This window comes from Nomascus leucogenys, chromosome 10 (assembly GCF_006542625.1).
Source record: "Nomascus leucogenys isolate Asia chromosome 10, Asia_NLE_v1, whole genome shotgun sequence".
Lineage (NCBI taxonomy): Eukaryota > Metazoa > Chordata > Mammalia > Primates > Hylobatidae > Nomascus > Nomascus leucogenys.
The window spans coordinates 66,470,804-66,483,750 of NC_044390.1; the positions used below are offsets into that span (position 1 = coordinate 66,470,804).

The 12,947-nt window shown below is 40.7% G+C and overlaps 1 protein-coding gene across 4 annotated transcripts in view; it reads left to right on the top strand.

The window, feature by feature from the left end:
• ZNF480 (zinc finger protein 480) overlaps nt 1-10,031 on the top strand; it is a 28,554-nt gene extending 18,523 nt beyond the window's left edge. For 3 of the 4 annotated variants that reach the window (XM_030821209.1, XM_030821208.1, XM_030821207.1), the window contains one exon: nt 5,714-7,830. In XM_030821209.1, the coding sequence (XP_030677069.1) occupies nt 5,714-6,993 (1,280 nt within the window). In that variant the 3' untranslated portion in view covers nt 6,994-7,830. Of the gene's footprint in view, nt 1-5,713 lie in introns of all 4 variants that reach the window. The other variant, XM_003269875.3, reaches the window with a different exon arrangement.
• The last annotated feature ends 2,916 nt before the right edge of the window (nt 10,032-12,947 follow it).

Sequence of the window (12,947 nt, forward strand, 5' to 3'; positions counted from 1 at the left end):
CTGAGAGACAGAGCGAGACTCGGTTTCAAATAAATAAATAAATAATTTTTTTGTTTATTTGACTGGAGATCTTTCTCTCTCTCTCTTTCTCTCTCTTTCTTTCTCTCTTCGTTTCATTTATTTATTTGAGATGAAATTTTGCTCTGTGGCCCAGGCTGGAGTGCAGTGGTGCTATCTCAGTTCACTGCAACCTCCACCTCCCGGTTTCAAGGGATTCTGCTGCCTCAGCCTTCCAGGTATCTGTGATTATGGGCACTTGCCCCATACCCAGCTAATTTTTGTTTGTATTTTCAGTAATGTTGGGATTTCACTATGTTGGCCAGGCTGGTCTTGAACTCCTGACCTTAAATCATCTGTCTGCCTCGGCCTCCCAAAGTGCTGGAATTACAGGCGTGAGCTACCGTGCCCAGCTTCTTTTTGTTTTTCACATACGGGGGTCTTGCTATGTTGCCTATGTTGATTTTGAACACCTAGGCTCAAGCAATCCTCCTGCCTCAGCCTCCATAACTACTCTGATTACCGGCGTGAGCCACGATGCCTAGTCTTATTTTTTTATTTTGAATTTAGATTTAATTGATTACCAGGAATATTTAATTCCCCTGACAATTTCACTCTCTCCCCTCCCCCTTTCTGTTCTGTTTGTATGAATTTCAGTATTTTGGATACTCAAATGGAATCATACAGTATTTGTCTTTTTATGACTGGCTTATCTCACTTAGCGTAGTGTCTTTCAGGTTCATCTATTTTGTAGCACATCAAGAAATTTGTATATTCTTTTAGGACTGAATACTGTTCTTCTATTTGTCTGTACCACAGTTTGTTTAACTATTCATCCATTGGTGGATACCTGCATTGCACCTACCTCTTTATTATTTTTGAAAAATGCTATGAACATGGGTTTTTGTTGTCATCGTTGTTTTTTGAGACAGTGTCTCACTCTCTCGCCCAGGCTGGAGTGCAGTGGCATGACCTTGACTCACTGCAACCTCTGCCTCCTGGGTTCAAGCGATTCTCCTGCCTCAGCCTCCCAAACAGCTGGGACTACAGGTGCACACCACTACGCCCAGCTAGTTTTTGTATTTTTAGTAGACGGGGTTTCTCCATATTGGCCAATCTCGTCTTGAACTCCTTGCCTCATGATGCACCTGCCTCAGCCTCCCAAAGTGCTGGGATTATAGGCATGAGCTATTGTGCCTGGCCTTGAACGTGGGTTTTTAAGTATCTCTTCAAGATGCTGTCTTTATTTTTATTTTATTTTTCATTTGTTTGTTTGTTTGTTTGAGATAGATTTCACTCTTGTTGCCCAGGCTGGAGTGCAATGGCGCAATCTTGGCTCACTGCACCCTCCACCTCCTGGGTTCAATCAATTCTCCTGACTCAGCCTCCTGAGCGTCTGGGATTACAGGTGTGCACCGCCATGCTCAGCTAATTTTTGTATTAGTAGAGACAGGGTTTCACCATGTTGGCTAGGCTGGTCTCGAACTCCTCACCTCAGATGATCCACCTGCCTAGGCCTCCCAAAGTAGTAACATTATGGGCGTGAGCCACTGTTCCTGGCCTTTTATTTTTTAAATCTTTATACCCAGATGTGGAATTGTTGCCTATACTGATCATTTGATTTTGGATTCTTTGAGAAAATGTCATACTTGTTTCCATAGTGACTGCACCATTTCAATTTTCCACCATCAGGGGCACAAAATTCTCTTATTTCTCCATATTTTTGATAACACTTGTGATTTTCTGGTGTTTCATTTTTTTTCCCTTTCATGACAAGAAATATTCTATATGGGTGTGAGGTAATATTCTATATGGGTGTGAGGAAAAATATTCTATTTTCTATTTGCATTTCTCTAATGATTTGTGATATTTTGCATTTTCTCATATGGTTATATATCACCTTTGGAAAAATGTGTATTTCTTTCCACATTTCGTAACTGGTTATTTGTTTTGCTTTGTAGGAATTATTTGTATATTTTTTATTTTATTATTTTAATTAATTATTTATTTATTTTTTGAGATGGAGTCTTGCTCTGTCACCCAGGCTGGATGCAGTGGCATGATCTCGGCTCACTGGTACCTGCACCTCCCAGGTTCAAGCAATTCTTCCACGTCAGCCTCCCAAGTAGTTGGGATTACAGATGCTCACCACCATGGCTGGCTAAATTTTTGTTTCTTTAATAGAGATGGGGTTTCCCTATGTTGGCCAGGCTGGTCTTGAACTCCTGACCTCAGGTGATCCACCTGCAGCAGCCTCTCAAAGTGCTGGGATTATAGGCACGAGCCACCACATCCAGCCCATATATATTTTACATACTAAGTTTTTATCACAGATATGATATGCAAATATTTTCTTACATATGGTAGGTTTTCTTTGTGGTAATTGTTTTCTTCCATCCACAATAGTTGTCCATTTTGTCATAGTGCATTGTGTGTATTTTTACCTTCTTTCCTATACTACCAGTTTTATATCTGGGGAAACGTTGAATCCAATCTCATGAAGCTTTTTACCTACGGTTTTTTCTAGGAGTTTTATCATTTTAGGTCATGAGTAAATTTTTAAGTTAATTTTTGCATAGGGTGTAAAGTAAGGGTTCAGCCTCATTCCTTTGCATGTGGGCATCCCTTTTCTTCAGCACTATTTGATGAAGTGACTGTCCTTTCCTTATTACACGCTCTTGACATTTCGATTGAACATCATTCGACCAAGTATTTGAGGGTTTGTTTCTGGCTTCTCTATTCTTGCTTTTTTTTTTTTGTATGGGGGGATGGATTCTCACTCTGTCGTCCATGCTGGAGTGTAGCAGTGAGATCTCGGCTCACTGCAACCTCCGTCTCCCGGGTTCAAGTGATTCTCCTGCCTCAGCCTCCCAAGTAGCTGGGATTACAGGCCTGCACCACCATGCCTGGCTAATTTTTGTATTTTTAGTAGAGATGGGATTTCACCATGTTAGGCAGTCTGGTCTCTAACTCCTGACCTCAAGCAATCCACCCACTTCAGCCTCCCAGAGTCCTGGGATTACAGGTGTGAGCCACCTCACCTGGGTCATATTTTACTTTAATGGAGAATTTTATCCTCTCATTTGGGTTACTGGTACTGTCTGGAATCCTTTTATTTCATTTTGAAGGACTCCCTGTAGCATTTCTTGTTGGACAGGTCTAGAGTACTAATGAACTTCCTTAGCTCTTCTTTATCGAGGAAAGTCTAAATTTCTCCTTTATTTTTGCAGGTGACTTTTGCTAAATATAGTATTCTTGGTTGATTTTAAGCACTTTCAATATGTCATCTCACTGCCTTCTGGCAGGCAAAGTTTCCGCTGGAGAAAGCACATAGTGTTATACATTTTCCTCTAAATGGCAAATATCTTTTTTGTTGCTCCTGTCAAAATTCTTACTCTGTCTTTGATGTTTGATAATTTGCTTATAATATATCTCTGTGTGAATATCCTTGGGTTCATTTTAATTCGAATGGTCAAGCTTCTTGAATTGTATATTCAGGTCTTACTTCAAAATTGGGATTTGGACAATTATTTGGACATTATTTCTTCAGTTGCAATTTCTGATCCTCTGTCTTCTCCTTATGAACCTCTAATAATTTGTATGTTGTTGTGCTTGAGAGTATCCGAAAAATGTATTAGTGTTTATTTGCTTTTCTTCTCTCTTTTTTGTCTTTGTAGCTGATACTTTTTTTTTTTTTTTTTTTTTTCTGAGATAGAGTCTCACTCTGTAGCCCAGGCTGGAGTGCAATGGCTGCATCTTGGCTCACTGCACTCTCTGCCTTCCAGGTTCAAGTGATTCTCCTGCCACAGCCTCCTGAGTAGCTGGGATTACAGGTGCATGCCCCCATGCCCATTTAATTTTTGTATTTTTAGTAGAGATGGGTTCTCACCATGTTGGTCAGGCTGGTCTCAAACTCCTGACCCAGTGATCCTCCTGCCTTGGCCTCCCAAAGTGTTGGGATTACAAGTGTGAGCCACTGTACCTGGTGGAGCTGATACTTTTGAATAACTGAGCTTTAAGTTTGCTCATTCTTTTTGGTGCTCTATCCATCTGCTGTTGAGCACCTAATGAATTTTTACTTTATTTATTGTATTTCAGCTCCAGAATGTTTTAGGTTTCCTACTTTGTTTAATATCCTCCTTCTCATGTATTGTTTTTCTGATTTCATACAGGTATCTATCTCTCTTTGATATCTTTTAGCTTATTAAGAATCTTAAGGCAGTTGCTTTAAATATTTGTCAAGGGCCAGGTGCAGTGCCTTATGTCTGTAATTTCAACACTTTGGGAGGCCAAGGCAGGAGGATCACTTGAGCCAAGGAGTTTGAGACCAGTCTAGGCAATATCATGAGCCCTTGTCTCTAAAAGAACACAGAAAAAACTTGCTGAGGCTGGGTGTGGTGGCTCACACCTGTAATCCCAGCACTTTGGGAGGAACCCCATCTCCATTAAAAATACAAAAATTAGCTGAGCATGTTGGCCGGCACCTGTAGTTCCAGCTACTCGGGAGGCTGAGGCAGGATAATTGCTTGAACCTAGAGGTGGAGGTTGCAGTGAGCCGAGATTGTGTCATTGTACTCCAGCCTGGGCAACAAGAGCAAAACTCCGTCTTAAAAACAAAACAAGGCCGGGCGCGGTGGCTCACGCTTGTAATCCCAGCACTTTGGGAGGCCGAGGCGGGCGGATCACAAGGTCAGGAGATCGAGACCACGGTGAAACCCCGTCTCTACTAAAAATATAAAAAAAATTAGCCGGGCGTGGTGGCGGGCACCTGTAGTCCCAGCTACTCGGAGAGGCTGAGGCAGGAGAATGGCGAGAACCCAGGAGGCGGAGCTTGCAGTGAGCCGAGATCGCGCCACTGCACTCCAGCCTAGGTGACAGAGCGAGACTCCGTCTCAAAACAAAACAAAACAAAACAAAAAAAAAACAAAACAACAAAAAACCCCAAAACTTGCTGAATGTGGTGGTGCATGCCTGTAGACCCAGCTACTCAGGAGTCTGAAGCAGGAGAGATCACTTGAGCTGGGGAAGTAGTTGCTGCAGTGAGCCACGACCATGCCCCTGCACTCCAGCCTGGACGACAGAGTTAGGCCCTGTCTTAATAAATAAATAAATAAATAAATAAATAAATAAATAAATAAATATGTGTCTAGTAATTTAGAGAACTGCCTGTCTTTTTCTAGGTTTGGCTTTATTTTTTAGCCATATTTCTCTTTCCTTTTGTAGGCCTTGTAATTTTTGGATTAGGTTTGGTAAAATAACTGCTTCTCTCAGTTGTTTTGTATAAGACTTGGTCAGAGGGAGATCTTTTCTAATAAGCCTGTTGCAAAGGGTGTGGGAGCACTCATTCCTTTTCTGGGGATGTGCCTTTCCTAGTTTGTGCACGTACTGTTATTATGTATACTGCTTCTCTTAAGTCTTATTTTCCCTAAGAGACTTGTCCCTTCTTTTTCTCAGAAGGTTTCAATTCCTGTTCTATCTCTCTGCTCATAATCCCTCTCAAACTCATCTGTAATCCTCCTGACTCCTATAGATTTCCCAGCACTCCAGTGCATCACCTTACCCTTTTTTGTTTTCAGCACTACCAACGTGATGTACAAAGTGTGCTGATATTTCTTCCAATGTCTGAGTCAGATGAGGTGGATTCTAGTTTTTTCGTCAGACTCTAAACATGCCAGAATTATGGGGTCTGAATTTTACTCTTTTCTTGCTTTCCTAGGGAGCAGCTATGCCTTAGGAAGCAATGCAGAAGACAAACCAATTAAAAAACAACTTGGAGTATCGTTTCACTTACATCTGTCCGAAGTGGAGCTATTTCCAGATGAAAGGGTAATAAATGGATGTAATCAAGTGGAAAACTTTATCAACCACAGTTCCTCTGTTTCCTCTCTTCAAGAAATTTCTTCCAGTGTCAAAACCCCCATTTTTAATGGGAATGATTTTGATGATTCTTCATTTCTCCCACAAGAACAGAAAGTACACGTTAGAGAAAAACCTTATGAATGTAATGAGCATAGCAAAGTCTTTAGAGTGTCTTCCAGCCTTACTAAACATCAAGTAATCCGTACTGTAGAGAAACCTTACAAATGTAATGAATGTGGCAAGGTCTTTAGTCGCAATTCACACCTTGCAGAACATTGGAGAATTCATACTGGAGAGAAACCTTACAAATGTAATGACTGTGGCAAGGTTTTTAGTTACAATTCAAACTTTGCACGACATCAAAGAATTCATACCAGAGAGAAGCCATATGAATGTAATGAATGTGGTAAAGTCTTCAGTAATAATTCTTACCTTGCACGACATCAAAGAATTCATGCTGAAGAGAAACCTTACAAATGTAATGAATGTGGTAAGGGCTTCAGTCATAAGTCATCTCTAGCAAATCATTGGAGAATTTATACTGGAGAGAAGCCTTACAAATGTGGTGAATGTGGCAAGGCCTTCTATAGGATTGCGCTTCTTGTACGACATCAGAAAATTCATACTGGAGAGAAACCTTATAAATGTAACGAATGTGGAAAGGTCTTTATTCAAAATTCACACCTAGCACAACATTGGAGAATTCATACAGGAGAGAAACCTTACAAATGTAATGAATGTGGAAAAGTATTTAATCAACTTTCAAATCTTGCACGACATCGAAGAATTCATACCGGAGAGAAGCCTTACAAATGTAATGAATGTGGTAAAGCATTTAGTGAGTATTCAGGCCTTTCAGCCCATCTTGTAATCCACACTGGAGAGAAGCCTTACAAATGTAATGAATGTGGCAAGGCATTCAGACACAAGTTATCCCTAACCAATCATCAGAGAATCCATACTGGAGAAAGACCTTACAAATGTAATGAATGTGACAAGGTCTTCAATCGAATTGCACACCTTGCACGACATCGGAAAATTCATACTGGAGAGAAACCTTACAAGTGTAATGAGTGTGGCAAGGCCTTTAGTCGCATTTCATACCTAGCACAACATTGGACAATTCATATGGGATAGAAACTACAAATGTAACAAATGTGTCAAAGAATTTAGTGTGCACTCAAGCCTTACTACCCATCTTTTATTCCATACTGCAAAGAAACTTTGCAAATGTAAAGAATATGACAAGGTCTTCAAACTCAAGTTTTTCTAATAATTCATTAGAGAATTTATCCTGGAGAGACTTCACAATTGTAATGAATGTGTGGAAAAGTCTTAAACAAAATTTCACACCTTGCAAAAGGAGATCTAAAAAAACACAATCAGAAATGACAAAGGGGACATTACCACCAACCCCACAGAAATACAAAAACCCCTCAAGGATTACTATAAACACCTGTATGCACACAAACTAGAAAACCTAGAAAAAATTAATAAATTCCTTGAAAGATATAATCCCCCCAAGATTGAACCAAGAAGAAATTGCAACCCTGAACAGACCAATAATGAGTTCCAAAATTGAATCAGTAACTAAAAACCTATCAAACAAAAAAGCTCTGGACCAGACAGATTTATAGCTGAATTCTACGAGATGTATAAAGAAAAGCTGTTACCAGTCTTACTGAAACTGTTAAAAAACATGGCTGCAGAGGGACTGCTCCCTATCTGATTCTATGAGGCCAGCATCATTCTAATACCAAAACCTGACAGACACAATGAAAAAAGAAAACTTCAGGCTGGTATTCCTGATGAATATAGGTGCAAAAATCCTCAGCAAAATACTAGTAAACCAGATCCATCTGCACATCAAAAAGCTAACATGATCAAGCAGGCTTTAGTGTTGGGCTGCAAGGTTGGTTCAGTATACACAAATCAATAAATGTGATTCATCACATACACAGAACTACAAACAAAAACCACATGACCATGATCATCTCTTTAGGTGCAGAAAGGTTTTTAATAAAATTCAACATCCCTTCATGTTAAAAACCCTCAACAAATTACACATTGAGGGAACATACTTCAATAAGAACCATCTATGATGGACCCACAGCCAAAATAATACTGAATAAGCAAAAGCTGGAAGCATTCCCCTTAAGAACTGGAACATGACAGGGATGACCACTCTCACCACTCTGATTCAACATAGTACTGGAAGTCCTAAGCTTAGTGATCAGGCAAGATAAAGAAATAAAAGGCACATATAAATAGGAGGAGGGGAAGTCAGTTTCTCTTGCAGAAGATATAATTCTATATTTAGAAAACCTGTTGTCTCTGCCCAAAGGCTCCTAGATCTGATAAACAACTTCAAAAAAGTTTCAGGATACAAAATCTATGTACAAAAATTAGTTGCATTTCTATACACCAGTAATGTCCAAGCTATGAACGAAATCAAGAATGGAATCCCATTCACAGCAGCCACAAAAAGTATAAAATACCTAGGAATACAGCCAACCAGGTAAGTGAAAGATTTCCACAATGAGAATTACAAAGCAGTGCACAAAGAAATCAGAAACAATACAAATTGAAAAATATCCCATGCTCATGGATAGGAAGAATCAATATTGTTAAAATACTGCCCAAAGCAATTTACAGAGCCAATGCTATTTCTATCAAACTACCAGTGGCATTTTTCACAGAATCAGAAGAAAACATTCTAAAATTTATTTGGAACCAGAAAAGCCCAACCTAAATAGCAAAAGCAGTCCTAAGCAAAAAGAGCAAAGTTTGAGGCATCACATTACCCAACTTCAAACCATACTACAAGGCTACAGTAACTAAAACAGCATGGTACTGGTACAAAAACAGACACATAGATCAATGGAATAGGTAAGAGAACCCAGAAATAAAGGCATATACCTACAACCATGTGATCCTCAACAAAGCTGACAAGCAATGAAGTAAGAACTTCATTCAATAAGTGGTGCTGGCATAACTGGCTAGCCATATGCAGAACATCGAAACTGGACACCCGTCCTTCATGATGTACAAAAATCAAGTCAAGATGGATTAAAGACTTAAATATAAAACCGAAGACTTAAATCCCTATAAGAAAACCCAGGAAATGCCATTCTGGACATAAGCGCTGGAAAAGACTTAATGATGAACACCCCAAAGCAATTGCAACAAAACCAAAAATTGACAAGTGGGACCTAATTAAACTAAATAACTTCTGCACAGCAAAAGAAGCTATTAACAGAGTAAACAGACTACAGAATAGGAGAAAATGTTTACAAACTGCATCTGACAAAGATCTAATCTGGGATCTATAAAGAACTCAAATCAACAATGAGAGAACAACCCCATTAAAAACTGGGCAAAGCCCATGAATAGACGTTTCTCAAAAGAAGACATATATGCGGCAATAAGCATGTGAAAAAAATGGTTAATATTACTAATCATTAAGGAAATGCAATCAAAGCCACAATGAGATACCATCTCAGACCTGTCTGAATGGGTATTATTAAAAAATCAAAACATAGATGCTAGTGAGGCTGCAGAGAAATGGAAATGCTTATACACTGCTGGTGGGAATGTAAATTAATTCAGCCATTGTGGAAAGCAGTGCAGCGATTTCTCAAAGACATAAAAGCACATGGCATTCAACCCAGCATCCCATTACTGGGTGTATACCTAAAGGAATATGATCATTCTACCATAAAGACAAACACATGTATGTTCATTGCAGCACTATTCACAATAGCAAAGATGTGGAATCAATGTAAATGTCCATCAACAGTAGACCAGATAAAGAAAATGTGGTACATATGCACCACAGAATACTATGCAGCCATAAAAAAGAACAAGACTGTGTCCTTTACAGCAACATGGATGGAGCTGAGGCTCTTATCCTAAGTGAATTAATGCAGGAACAGAAAATCAAATATCCCACGTTCTGACTTATAAGTTGGAGCTAAACATTGATTACACATGGACTCAAAGAAGGGAACAGTAGACACTGGGGTTTACGGGTGGAGGTTGGGAAGAGGATGAAGATTGAATAACTACCTATTGGGTATTACGCTGATTACCTGGTGACAAAATTAACTGTACACCAAACTCCTGCAACATGCAGTTGACCCATGTAGACATACTCCTTGAACCTAAAATAAAACTGAAAAAAAGCAAATTTCACACCTTGTAAAACATCAAGGAATTTATATTGCACAGAAACCTTACAAATGTATGTAGCAAAGCATTTAGTGTGCCTTCAAGTCTTAATATTCATCAGGTAATCTGTAATTCAGAGAAACCTTATAGTTGTAATGGATATGGGGCTGGGCACAGTGGTTCACGCCTGTAATCCCAGCACATTGGGAGACCAAGGTAGGTGGATCACCTGAGTGATCAAAAGCAGCCTGGCAAACATGGCAAAAACTCATCTCTACTAAAAATACAAAAATTAGCTGGGCGTGGTGGCATGCACCTGTAATCCCAGCTACTCAGGAGGCTGAGGCAGGAGAATCGCTTGAAACTGGGAGGCAGAGGCTGCAGTGAGTAGAGATCAAGCCACTGCACTCCAGTCTGGGTGACAGAGTGAGACTGGTGTCTCAAAAAAAAAAAAGATATGGCAAGGTCTTTACTCAGAATTCAAACCTTGCAAATCATCACAGAATCCATGCTGGAGAGCAACCTTACAAATGCAACATGCATGGTAAGGTCTTTAATCACAATTCACACCTTCCACAGCATCATATAATTCATTCACGAGAGTCCTTACAGAGTATGGCAAACTCTTCATTATGAGTTCTGATATTAATCAGCATCAGAGTGTCGTACTAGAGAGAAATCATAAATGTATGTGACACAGGCTTTATCCAGCTCTACCAAATCACTGATCGTCAACATATACATCTTTGAGGAAACCATAGGCCGGGCATGGTGGCTCACGCTTGTAATCCCAGCACTTTGGGGGGCCAAGGTGGGCGGATCACTTGAGGTCAGGAGTTCAAGACGAACCTGGCCAACATGGTGAAACCCCATCTCTACTAAAAACAAAAATTAGCTGGGCGTGGTGGAATGCGCCTGTAATCCTAGCTACTGGGGAGGCTGAGGCAGGAGAATCACTTGAACCTGGGAGGTGGAAGTTGCATTGAGCCGAGATTGGGCCATTGCACTCCAGCCTGGGAAACAGAGTGGGACTGTGTCTCGAAAAAAAAAAAAAAAAGCCATAAAGATGGATTGTGGATTGTGGATGCAAACGGTATTAATCAAGGACCGTTACAATCGAACATGAGAGCATTGAGCAGAAGAAATAACTCAGTCTCTAGTACTTTTGTATTAATATATGACATAGCATGTTGCAGAAAAATTACAAGCCAAACGATACCAAGCCTCATGATGCAAGGGCATGTGGAAATTGCGATTTTTATTCCGATTATTGAAATATTTAATTCCTTGGGCGTTTTGGAAAGGCTTCTTTACTCTTTATGACTTTCAGCCTAAACTTAAAACTCTCATTATGTGCTTTTCCTACAGGCCTTCCACTATGGTCTCTGGGAAAGAATCAATAGGATGACAGGACTGATTTTATTAGCTGGGGAGCATTTCTATCCAGTTTCCTGGAAGAAGGACGTTGCCTTTTCAGGTTAAATATTGTTTGATTTAGACAGCATGGAGGTGAGCAGAGAATAACAAAACTGTGTATCAGTCATCATACTTACTGTGTTCAGCAAACCCTTTACCTGACAGGTACAGTGCTATAAACCTGTACAGCAGGTTACACTACTGAATACTGTGGGGAATTGTAATAAAATGGTAAGTATTTCTGTGTCTAAACATAGAAAAGTTGCCATAAGAATACCATATAAGGCTGGACGTGGTGACTCATGCGTATAATCCCAGCACTTTTGGAGGCTGAGGTGGGCAGATCACCTGAGGTTGGGAGTTCAAGACCAGCCTGACCAACATGGAGAAATCCCGTCTGCTAAAAGTACAAAATTAGCTGGGCGTGGTGGTGCATGGCTGTAATCCCAGCTACTCGGGAGGCTGAGGCAGGAGAATTGCTTGAACCCGGGAGGCGGAGGTCGTGGTGAGCCAAGATCGCCCCACATTAAATACCATATAAAAGACAGAAACAAAGTGCACCTATATAGGGCACTTACCATGAGTGGAGCTTCCAGAACTGGAAGTTACTCTGGGTGAAACAGTGAGGAGTAGTGAGTGTAGAGGCCCAGTAGAGGCCTAGGACACACTCCACACTACTGTAGCCCTTAGAAACACTGTACACAGCTGGGCGTGGTGGCTCACACTTGTAATCCCAACATTTTGGGAGGCCGAGGCGGATGGATCACGAGGTCAGGAGTTTGAGACCAGCCTGACCAAAATGGTGAAACCTCGTGAATACTAAGATTACAAAAAAATTATCCAGTCGTGGTGGCGCATGCCTGTTATCTCAGATACTCAGGAGGCTGAGGTGGGAGAATCGCTTGAATCCGGAAGGCTGAGGTTGCAGTGAGCCAAGATCACGACATTGCACTCCAGCCTGGGCGACAGAGCAAGACTCTGTCTCAAAAAAAAACAAAAAACACTGTACACTTAGGCTACACTAAATTTATTTTTTATTTTTTTTATTTTTTATTTTTATTTTTTTTGAGACGGAGTCTTTCTCTGTCCCCCAGGCTGGAGTGCAGTGGCGCGATCTCGGCTCACCACAACCTCCACCTCCTGGGTTCACGCCATTCTCCTGCCTCAGCCTCCCAAGTAGCTGGGAATACAGGCGCCCGCCAACACGCCCGGCTAATTTTTTGTGTTTTTAGTAGAGACGGGGTTGCACCGTGTTAGCCAGGATGGTCTCGATCTCCTGACCTCGTGATCCACCCGCCTCAGCCTCCCAAAGTGCTGGGATTACAGGCTTGAGCCACCGCGCCCGGCTAAATTTATTTTTTAAAAATAAAGTAATTGTGCTGTGATGTTATCATGGCTACAGCGTCACTAGGCATTAGGGATTTTTCAGCTCCGTTGTAATCTTCTGGTACCACCATTGTATATGTGGTCAGTAGTTGACCAAAACATCATTATGTGGTGCATGA